The sequence below is a fragment of the Podarcis tiliguerta genome (assembly GCF_965153285.1).
Source record: "Podarcis tiliguerta genome assembly, chromosome: 10".
In the NCBI taxonomy this organism is placed as follows: Eukaryota; Metazoa; Chordata; class Lepidosauria; order Squamata; family Lacertidae; genus Podarcis; species Podarcis tiliguerta.
Genome location: NC_139543.1, coordinates 7,825,262 through 7,850,950, shown reverse-complemented (window position 1 = coordinate 7,850,950; position 25,689 = coordinate 7,825,262). Strand labels below are relative to the sequence as shown.

Below are 25,689 nucleotides of genomic sequence, written 5' to 3'. Positions count from 1 at the left end.
TTCAGGCTGAGGGTGCTGTCGTTTGTCCACAGACAGCTTTCCGGGTCATGTGGCCAGCATGACTAAACCACTTCTGGCACAACAGGACACCCTGACGGAAACCAGAGCGCATGGAAACTCCGTTTACCTTCCCGCCACAGCCGTACCTATTAATCTACTTGTACTGGTGTGCTTTCAAACTGCTAGGATGGCAGGAGCTGGGACAAAACAACAGGAGCTCACACCATCGTGCGGATTCAAACCTTCCACCTTCTGTTTGGCAAGGCCAAGAGGCTCAGTGGTTTAGACCACAGCACCACCCAATGGACTCAATTCTGAGCAGACATATGTAAGGACGGCACTGTTAATGGTTTAAATACACGCCAGAAAATACTAGGGGCCTCTGGCTCAATTTACATCTTTAAAAAACAACTCCCTTTGGCCTGGCAAGTCAGAACTAATAAACCCTAATGAAAAATATGGACGGAAGGAGGGGGGGGGGACATACTTTCTCCAGTAGGCCATTTACCATTCACTATAAATTTGACTTCACCCCTAAGTTGTTTTCAGACATGCTCAGAGACTGTCTACAAAAACAAGCAAACGCTTCAACTTACTATGCCAAATGCAGAGACTATATTCTTCAGTCCGTACTTTGAAAGTCCCCGGAGCAGCTGTCCCTCCACACACCGTTTCACGGGCAGTTTTTTGAGGGCCACATCTGGGTCTTTCGTTTTTGCCCACTCTTCTCGGCATTTTACCAAGTATCCCTTTTCAGCTGCAACAACCGTTTGAATAAATGGGACGGGCTTTAATTTCAAACCGTGTGAGCGGGTTTCCTTTTTATTTGTAAAAGGAGTTCAGCTCAAAAACAGGCCCACACAGAACCTAAGTCAATGGTATCTACAACACAAAATACTTCTCAGCCAGTTTCAAAACTATCCTGCATTTTCAGTTAACCACCTGGAACAGATGGAAACATGCTATATTGCACACCTTACTCATCTTCCTTGAGGTTAGCCTCATCAAAGTCACTCTGAATTTCAGCAAATACCTATCCGCTGGGTGCAAAGTACGCTGTCTGACATCTAGATCCACAAACCAGCATAAAGGTAAAGGTACCCCTGCCCGTACGGGCCAGTCTTGACAGACTCTAGGGTTGTGCGCCCATCTCACTCAAGAGGCCGGGGGCCAGCGCTGTCCGAAGACACTTCCGGGTCACGTGGCCAGCGTGACATCGCTGCTCTGGCGAGCCAGAGCCGCACACGGAACGCTGTTTACCTTCCCGCTAGTAAGCGGTCCCTATTTATCTACTTGCCCCTGGGAGTGCTTTCGAACTGCTAGGTTGGCAGGCACTGGGACCGAGCAACGGGAGCGCACCCCGCCGCGGGGATTCGAACCGCCGACCTTTCAATCGGCAAGCCCTAGGCGCTGAGGCTTTTACCCACAGCGCCACCCGCGTCCCAACACCAGCATGCTTGCCCTTAAAATCCAGCATGCTTGCCCTTAAAATCCATTTTCCTCAGAGCTTCATGTTAACTGTTAACTACTATGGGATGCAAAGATCTGGAACCACAGCTGTCCCCACATATCAAGTGGACCACCTATATTTCCATCTTCAATTTGTGCTCTTAGCTGGGTTTTTAACTATTCCCTACCCTGCAACCCACATATCCTTTTGTTTCCCCATTTTAAAGCTTCTGAATTTAAATATCAAGCTCCATCCTACAGCACCAGCTTACGATACTTAGCATTATAGAATCAGGACACAATTTGAAATGAATTAGGATCTATATGTTGGACACTGGCTCATTTGACAGCAACAAGAAAATGTGCCATTACCATTATTGGCCCAGTCCTGTGGAATGCTCTGCTAACAGAGATTCAGCCGCTTCTTTTAAACTTTAAGCGGCTGTTGGAAACTGTTATACGCTGCCAAACTTTTGCTGGCCATGAAGAAAATATCCTTCTCAGTAGATTTCTGATTTTAAATTTTTATATGGATTTAATTGTATGGTTTTATGTATGACTGTGGTGAACCATTCTATTACTATTTTTTTAAATGAATACAGTGGTACCTCTGATTACAAACTTAATTAGTCCCGGAGGTCCATTCTTAACCTGAAACCGTTCTTAACCTGAGGTACCACTTTAGCTAATGGGGCCTCCTGTGGCTGCCGTGCCGCCACCACACGATTTCTGTTCTCATCCTGAGGTAAAGTTCTTAACCCAAGGTACCACTTCTGGGTTAGCGGAGTCTGTAACCCAAAGTGTTTGTAACCCGAGGCACCACTGTAGCTGTTTATTGATATTTTTATTAATATAATCCCTTGCTTTCAAAACATAAACAGGCAAACTATATAGAAGTGCTCCTTTCAGTATGTAAAACCACTGTTGAATGAAATTGAGTCCAAAACGGCTAAAAAAATTACTTACCTCCAGGACGTGGTTTTAGGATTAAATCGATGACTTCATTCCAGTTATTCTGTAGTATAGCTCTAAAAATATAGAAGAACATCTGGTTAATATTGCATTGCCAGCAAGGAAGGAAAATCCTATGAGTCTGCCAAGGCAAAACACAGAATCGCTTGAACCAGCAAACAAGTGGGTTGGGCTGCAATCTTAGTTCTACTAAAGGTTCCAAAGGAAAGACATGCCATTCCTATAAAATGAAAATTTTTTACAGTGTGCCTTCAGCAGCCAAAATTTTAAACATTGTATTCCATATGCAATCCTTCCCACACTCATATGGCCTAGGAGATTTATGATTTGATTTGATTTTTTATTACTGACAGGGGCTAAAGCTGAGAAATAGCAGCCCATTCCCGGCCACAGGCGACAGGTGATCTGGGGTTTGAATCCGTATCTGTCAGGCCCCAAATTCCTACTCACTGGGCTCCCAGCTGCTTTAGGGTGCCACATATATGCCAAATAAAAGGAACTCACTTTCCAACTTGATATGTAGGCACAGCTGTGGTTCCAAATCTTTGCATCCCATAGTAGTTAACAAACCCAATTTCCCTGAGAGACTGCATGGCATGTTGAACTTGATCATCGGTCCCGGTTATATTTCTGATAAAAGAAAAAACTATATTAGGAGAAAAGTACACAGGCACACACCGCGCGTTAGAACGTGAAGACGATGAATTGGCACGTGAACAGCACAATCCTATGCACAGATATATTCAGAGGTCAATCTTGCTTCTCCATTGAGTGTTTAGATTTATAGCCCTGAGTCAACAGGAGCAGGGAAGAAAAATCAAGTTTATCTGCAAAAATAGCTTTTCTGACTAGATCAGTTCTCAGACCCTCGCCTACTTCTGAAGCAAAGATCACCAGTGTTGAGGCAACGATTCTTCAACATCAACTTCGTTGGACTGGTCATGTTGTGTGGATGCCTGATGATAGTCTTCCAATGCAACTACTTTACAGTGGTGCCTCGCAAGACGAAATTAATTCGTTTTGCGAGTTTTTTCGTCTTGTGAATTTTTTCGTCTTGCGAAGCACCACTGTGTATTGACGGTTTCCCATAGGAATGCATTGGCGGTTTTTTAAAAAAAGGCGCAAGACGTTTCGTCTTGCAAAGCAAGCCCATAGGGAAATCCGTCTTGCGAAGCAACTCAGAAAACGAAAAACTCTTTCGTCTTGCGAGTTTTTTGTCTTCCGAGGCATTCGTCTTGCAGGGCACCACTGTACTGTATTTCGAACTTAGAAATGGAAAGAGTAATACTGGTGGTTAACAAAAGACTGTCTCAAGGCAAATCTTAAAAAAATGTAGTATAAACACTGACAACTGGGAAACACTGGCCTACGAGAGCTCCAGTTGGAGAACAGCCTTTACCAAAGGTGTCATGGGCTTTGAAGACGCTTGAACTCAGGACGCAAGGGAGAAACGTGCTAAGAGGAAGGCATGCTTGGCAAATCCACACTGTGATCAACTCCCACCCGGAAACCTATGTCCCTGCTGTGGAAGGACATGTGGATCCAGAATTGGCCTCCACAGTCACTTACGGACTCATTGTTAAAACCGTGTTTATGGAAGACAATCTTACTCGGCTACGAGGGATTGCCAAAGAAGAAGACTTTATACCAACTTAGCCTGGTGTCATTGTTATGACTGCTCCCTGAATTGCTTAAGATTGTCAAGCAGCCAAACCTGGGGCAAAGTTCCAGATTCCACAACTGCAGAGCAATCGTGCCCAGGCATGCAAACGCTGCCCTGGCAGCTGTTCAGGCAGAGCTGCATCCAGAAGAAAAAGGCACGATAAAGAAAAATCAGGCTGTGCAAAAAATATTTTTTTAAAAAAGTATTAAAAAGAAAGAATCGTGTTCAGGGTAAATTAGACAAACTTAAGTCCCATTAGAAACAATTTAGGTCCTACTGAAATATAATAATAATAATAATAATAATAATAATAATAATAATAATAAATTTTATTTATACCCCGCCCTCCCCAGCCAAGGCCGGGTTCAGGGCAGCTAACAAGCAACAATAAAAACAAGTTGAATGAATACAAGGCCTGACTCCCTCCATTGGCAATCTTCGCAGCGCTCTGGCCCAATGGTTGCCAGTGGCTTGAATTAATTAATTTTATAATGAATGATTTTAAAGTGTTGTTTGTGCTGTTTTACTGTTGTTAGCCGCCCTGAGCCCGGCTTCGGCTGGGGAGGGCGGGATATAAATAAAATTTATTATTATTATTATTATTATTATTACAACTTAAAAACAAGATTAAAATACAACATTAAAACATTGAAACATTAAAATGCAGCCTCATCACAGGGGGAGAAAGGAAAAAAGAAAGAGGGGGAGGGAATCAAACTGACTCCAAGCCAAAGGCCAGGCGGAACAACTCTGTCTTAGAGGCCCTGCGAAAAGAAATCAGATCCTGCAGGGCCCTGGTCTCATGAGGCAGAGCGTTCCACCAGGCCGGAGCCAATATTGAAAAGGCCCTGGCTCTGGTTGAAGCTAATCTAACTTCCTTAGGGCCCGGGACCTCTAGGGTGTTGCTATTTATGGACCTTAAGGTCCTCCGTGGGGCATACCGGGAGAGGCGGTCCTGTAGGTACGAGGGTCCTAGGCCGTGAAGGGCTTTAAAGGTCAAAACCAGCACCTTAAATCTGACCCTGTACTCCACTGGGAGCCAGTGCAGCTTGAAAAGCGCTGGGTGAATATGCTCCCATGGCGGAGAGCCCGTGAGGAGCCTCGCTGCAGCATTCTGTACCCGCTGGAGTTTCTGGGACAGCTTCAAGGGCAGCCCTGCGTAGAGCGAATTACAGTAGTCAAGCCTGGAGATGACCGTCGCATGGATCACTGTGGCCACGATTAAGACTCCTCAGTGTAGCCAATGCTTAGATATAAATATATCGCTTAGATCAACACTGCTGTTCCCACTCATATAACATACTTCAGCTTTTGCAATGAAATTTCCTCCGCAGCCCCCTGCATACCCTCCTGATCTGGGGTATCAGATTTTGGGGGGCACACAGGCAAAGGAGAGAAAGGGGAAGTTATGCTGCGCAAGCGGAACGCTGCTCATGCAGCACTGAATAGAACCCAATGGGTCCAATGCAACAAATTTAATCTGGATCTAACCCACCATTCTTTAAATCTGGGATATTCCTAACATTGATGCTACCAGACCAATCACCTCCCTTTGTTTTATCTTTCCTATAACCCTGGGTAAGAAAAACAAAGCTGGACACATTTTTTGTTGACGATTGTGAAGTTCAGAAATCTCTTTAATACAGCCCCCACTCTTACATGAATGGATTTTCTATCTCTCCAACAGAAAAAAATATACAGAACACCAAGTCAACTGTGATTATCGTATCTTTCACACAACACAGTGGGATTTAACATAAAGCATTAAACTGTAACAAAGCAGCCTTGGAAAACAGAACTTTTACCTGAGAACTACTGTGAAATGATTTCCTTGCAATTCTCCCAGCTTCAGCGGGTGGTTCTTGTAACTGAAGTTTCCAAGCTTGAAATTCATCAAGCAATTATTTAAGTGAGCCAGCCTTTGGGCCGTGATTCTAAACATGGAGATAGAGAGGGAAAGATTTCACAAAAATGGGGTCTCCACACCGGATAATTGATTTTGGAGTTACTGTACAGTGACTGAAGCACAGGTACAGACTGTATTTTTGAAACCTATTTCTGAAACCGTGATTCCAGCAGCCCATTCATTACATCTTTTTAACATTCATGCCCCCAGTTTAAAACTGAGGGTTTTCAAATCTAACTGCAGCCACGTACTCTGCAGAATTGGGGGATGACTGATTCAAATGCCTTGGGTATTTACTGAATGCCACAACACTTTTATAAAATCAATTATTTCCATCTTGCACACAGGTAAGATTATTTTTATATTGTGATTTTATTTTGTGAACTGCCTTGAGATCTATGGGTATAGGGCAGTATACAATTAATAATAATAATAATAATATTCAAATATTTCTGTCAGCAAGCCAGGTAACATTTAAACACCGCCCTGGTTCTACTTACCTGAGAACAGCGATCTCTTGAACTGTAATAGCCCTTTTGTCTTTCGTCCCCATATATGAAAATATGTTTGGCTTAACTCTTTAAAAAAATGAGAAAGAAAAATCTTCAGCACTAGCAAAACAGGCAGGGGAAAGAAGCATAGAAGTTATTACCGTATTTTTTGCTCTATAAGACTCACTTTTTCCCTCCTAAAAAGTAAGGGGAAATGTGTGTGTGCGTCTTATGGAGCGAATGCAGGCTGCGCAGCTATCCCAGAAGCCAGAACAGCAAGAGGGATCGCTGCTTTCACTGCGCAGCGATCCCTCTTGCTCTTCTGGCTTCTGAGATTCAGAATATATTTTTTCTTGTTTTCCTCCTCCAAAAACTAGGTGCGTCTTGTGGTCTGGTGCGTCTTATAGAGTGAAAAATACGGTACCTTTGCTTGCCAGCAGTGTATCATTTAAATAAATTTGAGGGCCAGCTTCCCGCTAGGGCGACCTTGAAAGGGGCTGCAATGTCAGCAGGTGGACAAAGTTGGTGGTGTAACGGATGTGACTCTTACCTCTGTACAGGAGGCTACCTTCCAGCCCTGCAAAAATGTCAGTGCTTTCTACAAACACACGCTCCTTTTCATCCAGGCAAGTGCGAAGCACTGTTACAATTAAAGGACATATTCCACCCTGTAAGAGGACTTGCGCAAGGGCAGAGCACGACCCACGGAGGCCTGGTCTCGGGAGAGAGGGTGGCCTGGGGAAGGGGCAGGGCTTGCATGAGTCTCGAGGGTCAGAGATGCCATGGTGACCACGTCTGGCCTCCTCATCTGAGGTTCCCCATTGCTGATTTGATCCATAATCATAGAATCCTAGAGTTGGAAGAGACCACAAGGGCCATCGAGTCCAACCCCCTGCCAAGCAGGAAACACCATCAGAGCACTCCTGACATATGGTTGTCAAGCCTCTGCTTAAAGACCTCCAAAGAAGGAGACTCCACCACACTCCTTGGCAGCAAATTCCACTGACTCTTCCTGTCAGGAAGTTCTTCCTAATGTTTAGGTGGAATCTTCTTTCTTGTAGTTTGGATCCATTGCTCCGTGTCCGCTTCTCTGGAGCAGCAGAGAAACAACCTTTCTCCCTCCTCTATATGACATCCTTTTATATATTTGAACATGGCTATCATATCACCCCTTAACCTCCTCTTCTCCAGGCTAAACATGCCCAGCTCCCTTAGCCGTTCCTCATAAGGCATCGTTTCCAGGCCTTTGACCATTTTGGTTGCCCTCCTCTGGACACGTTCCAGTTTGTCAGTGTCCTTCTTGAACTGTGGTGCCCAGAACTGGATAATCATGCACAGGAGAGAAACTCGAGAGACAACAACAATCTGATCCAGTTAAGAGCCACCCCCCCCCCAAAAAAAACCTCTCCCAAATAAAAACCACCCATAAGGATTTCTGTTTGCCACCACTTGAATAGCTGGCGAGCCGATGCTAAGTGCAAACTTTTTATTTATTTCTACCCTGCGCTTATGCCGAGGCTGCTTCTCTTGAAGTTCAGTACAAAGCAGAACAAAAATTCAGGGAAAGGACTTCCGACAGTCTAGGCGAAAAACACACATCTCTGTCTCACCACGGTTAACCGCAATTAAGAGCCAGAGCACACAAGCAAAAGCCAACCTTTTGCTTCTATTATGTGTCGCCAGTTATAGTCTTAGAAGTTGTCAGCTTGGCAGGACAAAAGCAATGTGCGCTGTGCCCAAGCTGATGTCAAGACTGAATTTGGAAAGAAGTATTTGAACACACACAAGACTGGACACTGAGGTCCAGCTCCAAGGGCCTTCTGGCAGTTCCCTCACGGCAAGAAGTGAGGTGACAGGGAACCAGGCAGAGGGCCTTCTTGGTGGTGGTGCCCACCCTGTGGTATGCCCTCCCATCAGACGTCAAGGAAATAAACAACTATCTGACTTTTAGATGACATCTGAAGGCAGCTCTGTTTAGAGAAGTTTTAAATGTTTGATGTTTTATTGCGTTTTTAATATTCTGTTGGGAGCCGCCCAGAGTGGCTGGGAAAACCCAGCCAAATGGGCAGGGTATAATAATAAAATTATTATTATTACAATGCATAGGATTTAAACTGAATGGGAGAATTTATCCCTGAGGGTTCGAAACACTATTTTAAATCACATATAGTTCTCGTGGATGCATGGTTCTCTCTCTCTCTCTCCCTCCCATTTTTGTAATGGAGTCTTACCGCCTCAGGATTCCACAATGATCAAAAATTACAAATTGTTACACACGGGCTACACGTTATTTCCAAAACTGACCACTAAAAAGCAGCCACTTTACCTTCAGCATGCTGCAATGCTGCCCAAACCAACCGTCTCAAAGGATGGCATTTCTACCACCTATCAGAAACAGCAAGTTTTGCAGGTTGACCCACCTTAAAAATCTCGACAGCACGTTGATGGCATCCATGGTGTCCTTATTCTCTTTGTACAAGACAAAGTGGCAATAACTTCCCCTAGATTTGGGCCAAGAATGTTTTCTTGGATCTTTAAAGACAAAATGTTAAAAAATACAAAGTATTAAAGTATGGCCATTTTCATTGTTTTCCATTTAGGGTGGTTTTTTTGTTGTTGTGGTTTTTTTTGGTAATTCAGACCAAAAAAAAAAAATATTGTGTAAATCTCTCTCTCCTCCCCCCACCCCCTGCAAATCATTTGTACACTTGCTGGTGTTTTATCCATTCTTTGTGGGGGTGGAATATATCAGGCTTACCTCTTCCTTCGACAATGCTAAATTCCTCTTGGCAAGAGTCCATCAGAACACTGCAAAGAGCTACTACTATGCAACGTAATTCATCCCACAAAACAGTACTGGGCAAAACAAAGTATCGCCACCTGAAAAGATTGTTTGTTGTAGCTTGCCCATATGCACAGATGTCAGGGGTCCCACCAACAAAAAAAAAACATTATATTGGATAGTCTTAGGGCAAAGTCACACATTATTAATGCAACGATTACCCTTCTTGCCAGATATTTCATTCATTGCAAATGGGACTGAAAACTGGGAATTTCAAATCGCATTTTCCTTATGAAGACTCTTGGGTGGTTTTCAAAAGCGCACTTGGTTGGTTCACACTTAATACCAAACCATGGTTTAGTGTTGTATTACCAAGCCTGAGGCTAGTATGCTCCTCCTCATACTCCATTTTTGACACACCTAATTAAACAACGTTGTTCAAGCAGAGGACTTGTCCCTAAAGTGCTAAACCATGGTTTGGGTAGTACATGTGAACAAACTCAATGGTCTTCTTCCCATGTCACAGTAAACCAACCTATGGTCTACCTGGACTGTGAAAGCTCCCATGGAGGAGCTTGCAACCACTTCACTCCTCCCTGCCCTTTTTTACTCTGAGCTACACTCAGTTAAGTCGAGGTTAGGCTTAGCACGTCATCCAAACCTGGGACCGTGGTTAAGCACTCTCCTCGCTAAACACTACCTGTAGCCAAAACCAAACCTTGTTCCCACAGCAGTCAATTATGGTACACCACTGCATTCAAACAGGCTCTGAGAAGACATAATGCCTAAGAATTGCTTGCTCTCCTTAACTTTGGTTAGATATGGTGAACATTTACACCATGGTTCAAAATTGGGCAGAAACTATGGTCAGAACTTGCAAACCATGGTTCACATTAACCGCAGTTAAGTGTTATGATGCAAATGTATCCTCAGGGGCCTTTGAACTTCTTTCTTTTTCTTTTAACACTTAATTCTCTTGTCTTCTGTTGTTTCAAGTGCAAGGAAAAGCATTATATAGAGAGAACAATATTAATGGGTTATAATTTTCTGAATGATTAACTGCTATGGTCTGCAACCAAGCAGAAGGACAGTACTTACAAACGCCTCAGGTTACAAATGCTTCAGGTTACAAACTCTGCTAACCTGGAAGAGTTACCTTGAGTTGAGAACTTTGCCCCAGGATGAGAACAGAAATTGTGTGCCAGCGGCGCAGTAGCAGCAAGAGGCCCCATTAGCAAAAGCACGCCTCTAGTTAAGAACAGTTTCAGGTTAAGAACGGACCTCCGGAACGAATTAAGTTCGTAACTAGAGGTACCACTGTACTTGGGATTATTTCCAAGTTACTTTGGTTAAACTATTTTATTTATCCTTTATTTCATAAAATTTACATACCGGGGAAAACCCTCAAGGCAGTTTACAAAAAAAGCTATGTAGAATGTAAGAATTCTGAGCATATTGAAAACCTAACTCTCAAAGAGGCTATCTATATTAATATTATGACAATCCGGGATCATATTTGTTGAGGACAAATTTATTTTTATTGATTTATGGCTTTTGTATGCTGTAGTGCAGTGTTCCCCAACCTTGGGCCTCCAGCTGTTTTTGGACTACAATTCCCATCATCCTTGACCACTGGTCTTGCTAGCGAGGGATGATGGGAGTTGTAGTCCAAAAACAGCTGGAGGCCCAAGGTTGGCGAACACTGCTGTAGTGTCACAATGCTTCTCTGGGTGGCTCACAGAAAATGAGTGAGGGGCAGATGAGGCTTGCCCATCTTCTAGTCCTTAATCTCCACTGCCTTGTGAGAAAAGAAAAGGCTTAAGGAGCAAACCCTACACAAACCCAGAGTGGAGTCCCTAAGACAGTTGGATGGTGCCTTATACACCTCTTTCCGGCAGCTCAGGCAGCTAAGCTGGTGCCAAATGTCTTACTCTGCTTTGCTTTGGACCACCTTAGCGAGGCTGAGAGGAGAGTCTTGTCATCTGGGTTGTGGGTTTGAGCCCCATGCTGGGCAACAAGATTCCTGAATTACAGGGGGCTGGACTGGATTATCCTTGTGGCCCAACTCTATGATAGATAGGATTGGGCTGGAGAAAGGTTTATTTCCGTTAGTCATGAAATTGGAAAACTGTTTAGCTGGTCTAAATTACTGTCGATGGGATTGGCATTTCATTTTTTCCTAACATGAAATGCCAACATCTCTTTCTTACCTGTTGAAGTTCTGACCTCTGTTCATAGGCATGGGGTAAAGAGCATAAGAGAGCAATGTTTTATTTTGTGTTTGTTTTTTAAAGGTATCAAAGTGCTTCAGATGGGAACATGCAAGTTTATGTGTTATAACTCTGCAGATGTCTGGAGCATTCAACAGTGAATGTGGCGACTGACGTCTATTTAGACAGCTATGCAATGGAATCGTGCAGAGGGAGAAGTGAACAAATGGAAAGGTTTCAGCTACACACGCAAACAAACTACACTGAGGGCAGCGACGCAAAGAGCGGATAAACAAAGGTTATTAAGCGTTCCATTTAGAACAGAAGCGCCTGCAGAATCCAGTTCAAAACTGAGAGTCTAATTAATACAAATTTCAATGAGTCAGGTTGTGTCGTCCCCCCACCAGTACAGAACACAGTAAACTTGCAAATTCTTCCGCAGAAGGAAGTTTGTTCGTATGCACTGGAGAAATTCACTTGGACTAGACGTCTGGGAAAACGTACGACTGTCTGAAAGGTCACTGCCTGAAGTTTGGTAGCACCATACAAAGACATTCACATCACCCCCTCCCTTCAACCATTTTAGAAAAACCACCCAGATAACATATGCTAACACATGCATTTTGCTCCAACAGTAGGGAAGATGGAGAGCATGGCCTGAGCATTTCTGTTTGTACCTGTAAACATGCATGCTCCATGCACAACGCATGCAAACATGGACTGTACTTAAATATATTCAGTGCAATAAATAAATTCAGTGCAATTGACAACCACATCTCCCCCCAGATCTTTGATATCCTATTTTGAATCACATTAATTAATAATAATAATAATAACTTTTATTTATACCCCGCCCTCCCCAGCCAAGGCGGGCTCAGAGCGGCTAACAAGCAATAATAAAAACAAGTTGAATGAATACAAATTAAAAACAAAATTAAAACACAACATTAAAATATTGAAACATTAAAATATTAAAATGTAGCCTCATCGCAGGAGAAGAAAGGAAAAGAAAAAAGAAAGAGAGGGAGGGAATCAAATTGGCTCCAAGCCAAAGGCCAGGCGGAACAACTCTGTCTTACAGGCCCTGCGGAAAGAAATCAGATCCTGCAGGGCCCTGGTCTCATGAGGCAGAGCATTCTACCAGGCCGGAGCCAATATTGAAAAGGCCCTGGCTCTGGTTGAAGCTAATCTAACTTCCTTAGGGCCCGGGACCTCTAGGGTGTTGCTATTTATGGACCTTAAGGTCCTCCGTGGGGCATACCGGGAGAGGTGGTCCCGTAGGTATGAGGGTCCTAGGCCGTGATAATAAAAATAAAATAGGCAATATAGATTTCACAGTTGTGAAGAGCAACAATATTCTAATTCCAAGACACAGAGCAGCTAGGATTGAGAAATTTATCTGCCCTATCAAGCTGCTTAAACTGACGTTTTTCACTCTATGGAGATGAGTATCATCTACTGACTGCTGTTTAACAGATCAAGGTGCCAATAAAGACACAGAAAGCAAGCCGGGTTATTTTTCTCCCAGTCAATCTTGGCATATGCTGGAAAAATGCCGAGCTGCAGAGCAACCTACTGGTTGGCTAGTTTTTATTTAAAGGCACAAAGAGTACATAAAGACGGGGTTTTTTAAAAAGGAACAAACACACATTTAGATCAGAAAGCACCAGGCAGGCAGCGCTGGAACCCTCATGTAAGTAAGCATTTTTATCGTTAATTGTTAATTTTATTGTTAATTTGTATTTCCGAACAGATAAAATTTGTGCAGAAGTGGGGCATGACAGATTTAGCCCCATCCTCAGGTAGCACCTGACTGCAATGGGTCCATTCATCCCATACAGGTGGTTAACCTGTGGCCTTGTTTTGGTTCCAACTCCCCTCATTCCCACCCAGCAAGCCCAATAGTTCAGGATGATGGGAATTTCAGCACAGCAACCTCTGGAGAGCAAAAGGTTAGCCATCCATGCTTTAATTTTCAGCCTGGATATTTTTTCTCCTCTACCAAGGCTACTCAGAAGGAACTGTGTTCAATGGGACTTAATTCCCATGTAAGCAGACAGCATGGCAGCCTACAGGGTTTTTTCCCCCTTTCCAAACTTTTCCCATTTTTAGACAGTTAGACTAGTATTTATTTTAAAACCAATACGTTTTCTAAAATCCTCACAGATTGTTTAATGCTTGCTTCCTCAGGTTTATACGGAGGTATTTATTTTCTGTGAGCAATTCCATCATACAAAATAGTGTTTCAGCAACATAGGTTGATTATGTAACCCCTTGCAACTTCTTTTAACTTTATTTGTACAACCTGACTGCATGTTCAGACCTTAAAAAAAAAAAAAACCTACAGAAACCGCATTTTGAAAGGAGGGGAAAGGCTGAGCTTACATCAAATCTGCTTGTTCTACAGTTAGACAAATCTCTGTGCAGACCCATACTAGAATATTACCATTTTCCACTACATACTTATGGACTGTCTGTTACAAGACTGTTGTTTCTTTAAGGACAATTCTTCCATAGCTTTGTAAAAATACACTAAGCAAAAGAAAGTACACAGAGTTTTAATGTCCCTCCAAGACTTCCTACCATCCTATGTGACTTAAACTAACACAATCAATGCCTAATGAATGCTGATTTTGATTAGTTGGGCTGCAATCCTAGACATGCTCACTTGGAAGCGAGCTCTGTTGAGCCCAATGGGACTTGCACCTGAGTAGACATGTCTGGAATTGCACTGTTAAGACAGATTTTTACACGCGGGTATACGACGGAGCCATTTTTGTTTTGAAAGTTTCAAATAAGGTCAAACTCACTTGCAAGAGCCTTTTTTCCAGCTGCATGATAAGCAACGATGTATTTTTTCCCATCCCGATCCTCTGTTTTAGTCTCTAGCCCTGGAAACAAAGATTTCACAGCCTGGTGCATAACGGTCCTTTTTTCCTTAGTGTCTTCAATGACCTAAGCAGCGGCATAGAAAATAATAATACAAAAAGTGATAGCTTAGTTGGTTTATATATTTGTAGTTTCTTTGTGTATTTGTAGTTTATATTTGGAGGCCTGCAAGACCTCACTGTATTACTATTTTGTGTACTCTGAAAATCAATAAATAACAAACTTAAAGAAAGGGGGGGGGGAGAGAAGTAAACATCATCTCATAAACAGCAGATGAGGACAGAAGCCCATTTCTGACCATCACTATGTTAGACTGCCGGTGGGGGTTAGGACTGAATGCTCCTCAGGAGAAAAAGAATTCTTTGCACAATAAGAAACCCTTATTTGACCTGCTAGATTTTTCTGTATGCAGGGACTACAATTCAGGTGCCCAAATCTGAAGTGACATAGTCTAGAAAAGGTAAAAGTCCTGTGTGAGTGCCTGGAGTCGGTTGGAGGATGGATGGCGGCTAACGGATTGAGGTTGAATCCTGACAAGACTGAGGTACTGTTCTTGGGGGAAGGGCGGGTGGGTGTGGAGGACTCCCTGGTCTTGAATGGGGTAACTATGCCCCTGAAGGACCAGGTGCGCAGCCTGGGAATCATTTTGGACTCACAGCTGTCCATGGAGGCACAGGTTAATTCTGTGTCCAGGGCAGCTGTCTAACAGCTCCATCTGGTACGCCGGTTGAGACCCTATCTGCCCGCAGACTGCCTCGCCAGAGGGGTGCATGCTCTGGTTATCTCTCGCTTGGACTACTGCAATGCGCTCTATGTGGGGCTACCTTTGAAGGTGATCCAGAAACTGCAATTAATCCAGAATGCGGCAGCTAGACTGGTGACTGGGAGCGGCTGCCAAGACCACATAACACCAGTACTGAGAGATCTGCATTGGCTCCCAGTACGTTTCTGAGCACAATTCAAAGTGTTGGTGCTGATTTTTAAAGCCCTAAACAGCCTCAGTCCTGTATACCTAAAGGAGCATCTTCACCCCACTGAGGTCCAGCACTGAGGGCCTTCTGGAGGTTCCCTCCCTGCCAGAAGTGAGGTTACAGGGAACCAGGCAGAGGGCCTTCTCGGTAGTGGCGCCTGCCCTGTGGAACGCCCTCCCAGCAGATGTCAAGGCAATAAGCAACTATCTTACTTTTAAAAGACATCTGAAGGTGGCCCTATTTAGGGAAGTTTTTAATGTTTGCTGCTGTATTATGTTTTTAACATTCAGTTGGAAGCCGCCCAGAGTGGCTGGGGAAACCCAGCCAGATGGGTGAGGTATAAATAATAAATTATTTTATGATTAAATTCAGTTTTCTTGTCATTATGTTATTGTTTTAACAGATGCAATCATTTAATCCCATTTTCATAATCCCTTAGAATAGTAAGGAGACCAATACAACAAACTACAAAAAAATACCACTCTCATTTGCCTTCAGGCAAGAAGGAGGGTATATTCCCAAGAGGAAAAGGCCTTCTTTGCTCCTATATGTAAATTTAGTCACAAGAAACATTGTTTACCAGTGTGATGATAAATGTAGAGGATTGTAGTTATTCCCAACTTTTCTGGAAATTTAAGTTAAAACACTTCATTAAAAAGCCTTGCAGCTTTTTATATACCCTTCACAGGTGCATAATCGAACAAAATCAACTTCCAAAACAGTTTGATCCTGTTGCATCATTTGGCCAATCATTAACTTGTTTATTTATTAGCTCTGATATTTTGTCAATTACCTCAATGGCCACACTGCCTTCTTTGTTTTTAAAAAGCTGGAGGTCTTCTAACCGCTGCTTGTCTTCAGCTGACAACACTGTGAAGATCTCCTCAGAAGGATCCTATAAACACCACAGAATGTTAAGTAGAAATCTGTGCAAATCTTTCAACCAAGATTTGAATTGTGGCCTTCCACATTTAATGATGGAAGTAGGCAGAGAAAAGTTACCTCTTTATCTAAAGGCACAGAGAAGTCGTCCAAATGGATCGTTCGCCCATCTTTTCCTATTTCATGAACAACGAAATCTGAGTATCTAAGTAGAAAACAAGACAGAACAGTCAACAGAGAATGGGATACAAACGTCAAACAAGAGCCTTTTCAGCTTAAACTGCAACCCTGAAGACACTTCTATACTTTTAAATTTGGGACAGGTCTATCCAGTGGCGTAGCGTGGGGGGTGCAGGGGGTGCCGGCCGCACCGGGCGCAACATCTGGGGGTTAGGGTTAGGGGGCACAAATCCACGGGTTCGGGGGCGCAAATTACTTGCCTTGCCCCGGGTGCTGACAACCCACGCTACGCCACTGGGTCTATCAGCCCTTTCATACCAGAAACTAAAAAGGAAGAAACCAAAAATAAGAAGAATCTTGCTTCTAAATGTAGGATTTATTCTACTTCAGCAGAGTTTCATTTGCAAAAGGAACAAGCAGGAAAAACACAGGCTAATGAAAAGACAGTATGGGCTCCCTAAAACACATAATTTACAGACTGAAAGCCTCATAGAGTAACCAGTAACTGAACGCGTTTGTATTAGGGGATGCCCTGAATTAGAGGACCTTACGCATTATATCTTGTGCTGCCCATTATATCTTGAAGCAAGTGAACGGTTTTTGACACATATAATGATAAGGTCCCCTGGCCAGAATCCCTCTGACATGATTCTATACAGTGGTACCTCGGATTACAGACGCTTCAGGTTACAGATGCTTCAGGCTAACCCAGAAATAGTACCTTGGGTTAAGAACTTTACCTCAGGATGAGTACAGAAATCGCGTGGTGGCGGAGCAGCGGCAGGCCCCATTAGCTAAAGTGGTGCTTCAGGTTAAGAACAGACCTCCAGAATGAATTAAGTTCTAAACCCAAGGTACCACTGTATCTCGTTGCAGACATTGATAAGTATGTGACCTGGCGTGTAGCACTTTTTGCAACTGCCGCCAGGAAAATTAGAAAAAATTATATAGCCGGGATAGCTATCAACGGTAAAGGAGATGAATTTACTTGACCCCATCTACACCACATTCTTTCTCACTAAACTTTGTACATAATTGTCTATTGTATTATTTAACATTACTTTTCACATATCAGTGGCCCCGCAGTGATTTTAGCTTATAATTATTGTCTAATGTTTTAATTTGTATACTAAGGAGTTTCTATAGCTTTGTGCAGATTAGGTCATGTTTTGACAATGCAAATGTTTTAAGTTTTTGTATCAAATTAGTATATATTTTATTGATTGACATTGTACACATTGAATAAACTTGACTGACTGACTGAAAGCCAAATTGGGAAATGTGTATCCCCCTTCCTTCTCCAAGTTATTTTCCTCTCTCTTCCTGGCATTGTGTTTTCACCTTACACATCTGATTAGCAAGCCCAAGAGGCTAGCGGTCAACAAAAATCAGAACTCTTCATGGCTGCAGTTTGCAAACCCACTTCGAGCTAGGATTTCAAATTCTGTTTTTATAAAAGAAAACCATGGTTTGTGCAGAGGAACACACAACACAAGGACATGGTCAATGGTATAAACTAACCCTCACCTTTTTTACAGTATAAAGGAGAAATTGCTCCAGAAAGGGGGGAAAGCGTACATTGAAAAAGGCTGGTTCTCAGTTTAACAAGGAGCCAACCTGACTGCTGCAGAGAGTGGACCCTACGAGTTCTGCAATGCAATCTTAAGCAAGTTGATTCAGAAGTATAATGGGACTTAATTCCAAATATGTGTGCACAGAACTGCAGCTTTGGAAAATAAAGCAAGTAACCAAGTCAATATGCAAAAGTTATCAATGAGACTGCAATATATATCAACCTTAGGTATTAAGCACTGATAATGTACATCTTGCTAATTTGTGCTCCCTAAAATCCAAAGGGTGAAGAAAATAGTATAAGGCTCCCCCTGCTTCTTCAGAGATATAAATGTCAGCCATTTTGATAGTTAAGGATAATAATTATTTGTGTAAATGAGATACACATTCTCTACTGATCCTTGCCATTTTAATAGCTGCAAACTGTGTTTCTACGAAGTCACAAGGCCTCCTGCCACGGTGCAATTTCTGTTCACATCCTGAAGTAAAGTTCTTAACCTGAGGTACCATTTCTGGGTTAGCGGAGTCTGTAACCTGAAGCGTCTGTAACCTGAAGGGTTTTTAAAGCGAGGTACAACTGTATTTAAAATGCATCTCTGGGTTATTTGTGGGGCATAGGAATTCGTTCATTTCCCCCCAAAAAATATAGTCCGGCCCCCCGCAAGGTCTGAGGGACAGTGGACTGGCCCCCTGCTGAAAAAGTTTGCTGACCCCTGCTATACATCTACCCCCTCCATCCGACTACAGATTTTGCAGACGGACGTGGTTACTTGCTTTATTTTCTAAGGCTACAATTCCCAGAGTTCCCTGTGAAGATGGACTGGACTGTTAAAAGCACTCTAGGAATTGTATCTCTCTGAGGGGACTAGAGGTCTCCTAACAACTCTCAGCCCCTTTAAGAAGCCACAGTTCCCAGGATTCTTTTGGGGAAAGCCATGTCTTTTTACCGCTTTAAATGCATTGTGCAGATGGGACCCATGTTAAAGCTGAACCAGCAAAAGTGGTTACGTTAAGCATTGATCCATCCACAGGGTTGAGCAGCAGAAGAGTTAGTACTTACCTCTCTTTCAATATTCCAGAAAAGCCCCTGTGAGAACTAACAAACTTAGTTATGCCAACATCTAGCTCTGTCAGGCCGTGCTTCATCATGTCTGCAAAGCTCTCTGGGTCTCCTTCTCCATCAATTTCTTCCAATTCTTCCTCATCTTGGCCTGCGCTTCCCTCATTAAGAACTATTTTTTTTGCATCCTCAACTGGAGGTTTGATGGGTTTGAGCTCTGCCTCAGCTTCAGTCTTTTGGTCAGTATTCTCTCTTTCTTTCAGTGCTTCTTCCAAGACCTTTTGCCTTTTGATTTCATCCGCGTTAGCCTCTTTGTCCTCAGAATGAGGACGCTTAAGGGATGCATTATCCATTTCTACCGCTTCCATTTTTAAAGCATAAAGTTGGTGGTATGAACTCCTGCAGGGGGAAAAGTAGACTATTTAACCCAAAAAGATATTCCCTGTATTTTTGTTTATATATCACCATCTCATGACATATCAGTGTAGCGTACAGCAATACAGTGGTGCCTCGCAAGACGAAATTAATTCGTTCCGCGAGTCTCTTCGTCTAGCGGTTTTTTCGTCTTGCGAAGCAACCCTATTAGCGGATTAGCGCTATTAGCGGCTATTAAAGGCTTAAAGGATTAGCGGATTAGCTGCTAAAAGGCTATTAGCGGTTTAGCGGCTTAGAAAAAGGGGGTGGGGAGCGAAAAAGAATCGCAAGACATTTTCGTCTTGCGAAGCAAGCCCATAGGGAAATTCGTCCTGCGAAGCGCATTGAAAAACGGAAAGCCCTTTCATCTAGCAGGTTTTCCGTCTTGCGAGGCATTCGTCTTGCGGGGCACCACTGTATGTAGACAACAAAACATAAAGCACCGTTAAAAACGCTACTAAACTATTAGCTCATCAAGAAAGTTTCAAACAGCTGCATCAGCCTGTAGGCACAGAAATATCTTCAAGAAATACTTGGAAGTTAAAAGTCAGGATTCCTGCCCAATCTCTGCTGGAAGTGTGTTCCACGTCATGGGACTAATGACATTAAATATCTGAATTCTAGTTAATGCCCGTCAGGCCTCTGTTACACAGGGGACAACTATGTGTTGACTGTTTTGTGTTACGCCTATGCATTGTGTGTTGCACCCATGAAATAAAAAAAAACCTTCCAAGAAAGGCAAATGCATTCTTTTAACTGAACATGGCAGACCAAGCTAGTTTTCCATCTCTTTTCAGGCACAGGACCATTGCCCTGGTAGTTTTATGAGAGGAGAATGTCATGAATGGCTGCTACCCCACAAAAATATGCCTTTGCATCCTAAAATGAGGTGCATAGGCACAGGCCCAAAGAAGACACAAGAGGGAGAATGGGGAACAATAACACATCAGACCAATGGATAAATTAGATCCCTATTTGACACCTATTTTCTGTGTGCAGATGATCTTCAATGTGTCCATCTACAGCTTGAAATGATATGGTCTAGGAACAGTTTTGCTGTGGAATGGGTAGATTTTTCTGGGTGATATTAAGCTGTGTTACTCAGGGTAGACCCATGAAAATGAAATGACCTAACTTAATTATGTTTGTTAATTTCAGTACGTCTACTCTGAGCAAACCTTAGTTTACTACCAGCTTCTAGACCCTAGCATGTCTTCCTGATGGATCTGTAATTATCTGAAGTTATTTGCTCTTGATCCAGCCTACACCATAAGTGTCACCAGTTTCCCCCCATTGCTTGGATTCCACCCCCAACACCAAGAGAATCTTCTGCCTTCTTTCTGGAACTCACCTGGAGGGTGACAAAGAGCTAAAAACCTTCCCCTCCAATAAACCAGAGGAGAGTGAATAGGCTACCTGAGGAGGAAGGGGAGAGCAAACTTGCTACAAGAAATAATGCTGTTTACTCACTTTTTCGGAACAGGGTGCTTCAGTAGGAGCTTCAACGTCCCCTCTTGGATAGGCAAAGGTGGAAAATTATAGAAGAACAGAAAAGAATATCATGCTCTATGGAAACAATCAGTGATAAATACTTCCACAAAAAAACAAGAAGACTTTGCATACCCTTCTCTTCCTAAAAATTTTAAATATATTTGTCCTTTGCATCAGGTAAGGCAGCAGACCAGTTCCTTTGTCCCAAATATTTTCCCTCTACAGTAGGGGTGAGCAGAAGATTTGAGATTTACTGGTAGATCTCATCTGATCTGCAACAATTCCATTGCCCAACCCCTCAGGTTATTGAAATCCCTGATCAGAACTCAGATATAGATGTGCACTTTGTATATGCAGGTGGCTGGGGAGGGAGTGGTAGAAATAAAATTTATTATTAATATTATTATTATTATTATCCCAGTGTCTACAACCCCCCAAGTCAACATTGCATATGGGTCCACCTTTAAATTCCCAATGCACATCTGGCTCCCCTGGGTGTGCCTTGGGATTTCAGTGGGGAAAACAAATTACAAGCCTAAAATCTGCCCAAACTATAGCTCTGGAACGTTCAGGACTGCTATACGCATACTGAGTTGTATCTAACATTAATCCTACTCATAATACTCCCACTTAAGTTACCAGGCATAATTAATTCATGTTCATTTATTTCAGTGGCTCTAGTCCAAATATACTTAGCCCCCCACGCTGTTCCCCTAACCCCAATACAGTTAAAAAAAATAACCCGTGATTTTCCCCCTCGCTGGAAAGGCAGCACAAATTCAAGTTTGAAGTTGGCATAGCGCAACGTGCACCGATTTTCCAAAGAAATGTCATGGGCAGCATGGCAACACTACAGGAGAATTGGGGCCAGTGGCGTAGCGTGGGTTGTCAGCACCCGGGGCAAGGCAAGTAATTTGCGCCCCCTAACCCGGGGCAAGGCAAGTAATTCCCCCCCCCCGCTGCACTGTCCCTCCCCCAGATCGTCCCTCGCTCTCTCTCCGCACCGCACCGCACCGCACGCCTGGCACCCTCCCCTCCACAGTGGGCGGCGACCCGGCGGCTCGGATCGGATTCGCACAGCCAGCACTGCAGTGAGAGAGAGTGAGTGAGCCAGGTAGGGGCAGAGAGCTGCGAGTGCGAGCGCATCCCCCCCCCAGATGTTGTGGCCGGTGCGTCCGGCCCCCCTGCACCCCCCACGCTACGCCACTGATCGGGGCTCCGAGGGGCGGGGTCCCCAGACACGCCAGGAGCCTGAAATCAAAGGAAGTGAAAACTTTCCCATTGCCATTTGGAAAGTCAGGTGTCTCCTTCTGCCTTCGCACAACAGAAAGGCAGCTGGGCGGGGGCGCAAAAGGCATCGCTCCCCTGCGGCGCCCACTTTCGAAGGAAGATTCTCCGAAAGCGCTTTGCCTCTGCGGGGGCCCACGCAGAAAAGGCACCGCAGAGGAGCCCTCCCCCCCTTTCTGGCGAGGGCGGCGGGGCGCCTTCCTGCCCCTCCTCGTCCTCCTCCAACCCGCCCGGGCTCTCCCCCTGCGCCGGCATCCCCGCCAAGGGCGCTGCCCTAGAAACACTGACCCACCTCGCGCTCTCCCGGCTGGCCAAGGGAAGCGGGGCGCACGGAGCTGCCCCGGCCGGCGCCAAGCGAGCCTCGCCGCACACGTGCCCAGCTTCTCCACACGAACTGAAGGCCCGGGCAGCAGCAGCAGCGGCAGGAGGAGGGGAAAGGGGCGGTCTCTCTCTCTCAGGCCCACAGGCTCTGGGCGAGCTGCTCAGGCTGTTCCGGGGCACACCGGAGAAACGCGTGACGTGCGCCCTTGCGCGCTGGGCACAGCCCCGGCCAAGCAGAGCGCAGGGCTGGCTTCCTCCTCCTCCGGCGCCCGGCAGGCGCTATGGCTGCCTGGGGACAAGGGCCGAGGGGGATCCGGCAGCGCTCGGAGGATCGGGCGCAGCTGGCGATCGGTTTGGCGAGCTCTGGCCTCGGGCGCCTCTCCGGGGGACCGTGGCGCGTCTTGGGGCCGCCCTGCAGTGCGTAAATCCCAAGCGGAATGCCTTGCCGCTCGCCGGGTAGGCTCCCCGCCTTGACCGGGGAAGAATTCGCAGGGGAAAGGAGAGGAAGAAACCTCTTCGGCCGCCGTAATGGGGATTTGTATGCGAGCTCCTTCGGCGAGGGTTTCTCGAAGGCTGCGGGGAGAGAGGCGTAATCTGGTTCCAGGATGAAGAATCAAGGGGTGGCGCTTCTGCTTCACGCGCCTTTTCTCCCTGGGGGAGATTTTCTTTTTTTCCCCAAACAATTTTTTATTGGTTTTCACAACATTATAAACAAACAAACATAAATCATAGCCTTATTGAAAATTACACTTCTTAACATTGTTAACTGACTTCCTCGCTTCCCCTTGGTTGAATTTCATTGCATACAAATCACAGTTCTTATAAAATTTAACTTCAACATTAACATCCTTAGATCTTCACCTTATGAAATTAAACATATTAATTCATCGCTTAACATAAATAAAATCCTAAGCCAATTAAGTATCTGCAAGCAGTTTTCAGTTAATTTAACTTAGCATACAGTGGTACCTTGGGTTACAGACGCTTCAGGTTACAGACTCCGCTGACCCAAAAATATTACCTTGGGTTAAGAACTTTGCTTCAGGATGAGAACAGAAATTGTGCGGCAGCAGCGGGAGGCCCCATTAGCTAAAGTGGTGCTTCAGGTTACGAACAGTTTCAGGTTAAGAACAGACCTCCGGAATGAATTAAGTACTTAACCCTAGGTACCACTGTATTTAACTAAGTAATAATTAAATTTAATCCACTGTTCCTGATACTCCTCCTTCTTCTGGTCGTGGACTCTTCCGGTTAGGTCGGCTAGCTCTGAAAAATCCATCATCTTCATCTGCCATTCTTCTATCGTTGTTAATTCTTGGGTTTTCCACTTTTCAGCTAACAAAATACGAGCAGCAGTTGTGGCATACAAAAATAATTTAACATCTTTCTTGGGCAGTTCCAAACCTGCTGTTCCAAGAAGAAAGGCCTCTGGTTTCTTTATAAATGTATATTTCAACATTTTTTTCAATTCATTATAAATCTTTTCCCAGAAGTCTTTCACCTTGGGACAGGTCCACCACATACGATAAAAAGGTTCCTTCCTTTTCTTTACATGGATCTTCCCTCTTAGAACTGCAGCAGGTTGCCTGAGTATGTAGGCTGCTTGAGACAACTCACACCAATTTGCAGGATCATAATTTTTTTTATTATTATCTATACCCCACTCTTCTGGCTGGGTTGCCCCAGCCACTCTGGTCGGTTTCCAACACATATAAAAACATGATTCCGATGACACCTGCTTCATTCAGAGCTACTATACCTCTAACCTCCGTCCAGTTGAGTTTACAGCGGTTAGCAGCACCTCTCAAGAGGTGTCTTTATCCCCAGCTGAAGATACCAGGGGCCTTCTCGTTTGATTTGATTTATTGTGTTTCCTTGCCGCTTTTCATTGAAATGAATTTTACAGCAGCTTACAAACATTAAATAACAATAATGTAATAAAACATAATGGAAAAACGCCCATGATTTACAAAGTAATTAACATCATGCATGAAACAATTGCAATCTATAAAACGCTATTAACACAGCAGCAACTAAAAAAATAAGCCAAACATCACAATTGCAGCAAAAGGCGTATTACACGATTAGCAATTGATATGGCATTTATAATCTATAAAACAGCATTAACAATAAGGCAACTAAAAAAATAAGCTGAGCATTGTTAAGTTCATATGCACTCTCTCCATGCCCCCCGTGATTCATAATCTTTCTATTCAGTTCACTAAAATACACATAAAATAGTCATAATGCCCATTGTTAAGACAGCTCATCCAAATGCTGCGTGGGCTGGGGTCCTCTGGTCATCCATGATATTGAAACGAGTGACCCAGTTCAAAATGTGCATTTTTTAAAGTTCTGTTTAATAAGGGAGGTACAAGGTGGTAGACAGAACTCTAGTTAAGTTGGTCAACTCTGGAGGGCTTCCCACTGGCTTTCCATGCTTGAAGATGACCAGGCCTTGGTCTCTTATCGGTACAGTGGCTATCTTTGGTCATCATTGTTCTCTTCACATAATGAAGTGTTCTTACCGGTTGTTGTTTTTTAAGAGTGACTGCCCTTTTGCCACCCTGAAGTATTGCTGGCATTGCATTCGTAACAGACCTTGTCCAAAACATGTAAGCACAGACGACTGGTCTATATACAAATTAAAAGAAACCTTTACAGTTCTCTATAGTCTTATTACCATTTTAAATTAGGTTTGTAGCAAAGTGAAGAATAAAGTGCATTTTAGTGGGAGGAAACAAAAGAAGGGAGGCCAGGTCTTCTAGAATGCAGTGAGTGGGAACATAATTCATAGAATATTGGCTGTGTCTATGGCAGCTTTTTCTCTGAGTAGAGTAAGACAAATTAACTGACAAAACACAGGCAGGAAAAATAGCCACTTGTTTCTTTGTGGAAGTCTTTCAGTACTGCCATATAATAAAACAGCAAGGCAGTGCACCATATTAAAACATAGAAGACCTGCTTATTGCAGTCATTTATATCCAACTTTTCTGCACCATGTGTCATTGAGGTAACTAAAGATTACTAAAAGTTTATTGTAGGGGAATGTCTTGGAAGAATATGATTATCTTGGTTCAAAACATGCTATTTCCATGCAAATCCTAATGGCCACAATCCGGCCAAGTACATGTCCTGCGGAAATATAT

At 43.8% G+C, this 25,689-nt stretch overlaps 1 protein-coding gene across 4 annotated transcripts in view; it reads right to left on the bottom strand.

Annotated features, from left to right (window-relative positions):
- The window catches only part of PUS7 (pseudouridine synthase 7), a 30,563-nt gene extending 7,421 nt beyond the window's left edge, over window positions 1–23,142 (bottom strand). The window contains exons 1-13 of one of the 4 annotated variants that reach the window (XM_083399728.1): window positions 22,512–23,142; window positions 20,912–20,954; window positions 19,028–19,426; window positions 16,336–16,420; window positions 16,127–16,228; window positions 14,284–14,428; window positions 11,474–11,491; window positions 8,902–9,013; window positions 6,491–6,568; window positions 5,890–6,018; window positions 2,926–3,051; window positions 2,416–2,477; window positions 597–757 (exon numbers count right to left, since the gene is read on the bottom strand). In XM_083399728.1, the coding sequence (XP_083255854.1) occupies window positions 597–757; window positions 2,416–2,477; window positions 2,926–3,051; window positions 5,890–6,018; window positions 6,491–6,568; window positions 8,902–9,013; window positions 11,474–11,491; window positions 14,284–14,428; window positions 16,127–16,228; window positions 16,336–16,420; window positions 19,028–19,395 (1,386 nt within the window). In that variant the 5' untranslated portion in view covers window positions 19,396–19,426; window positions 20,912–20,954; window positions 22,512–23,142. Of the gene's footprint in view, window positions 1–596; window positions 758–2,415; window positions 2,478–2,925; window positions 3,052–5,889; window positions 6,019–6,490; window positions 6,569–8,901; window positions 9,014–11,473; window positions 11,492–14,283; window positions 14,429–16,126; window positions 16,229–16,335; window positions 16,421–19,027; window positions 19,427–20,911; window positions 21,783–22,129; window positions 22,227–22,511 lie in introns of those variants that run through there. The other 3 variants (XM_083399730.1, XM_083399729.1, XM_083399731.1) reach the window with 3 other exon arrangements.
- Window positions 23,143–25,689: the final 2,547 nt, after the last annotated feature.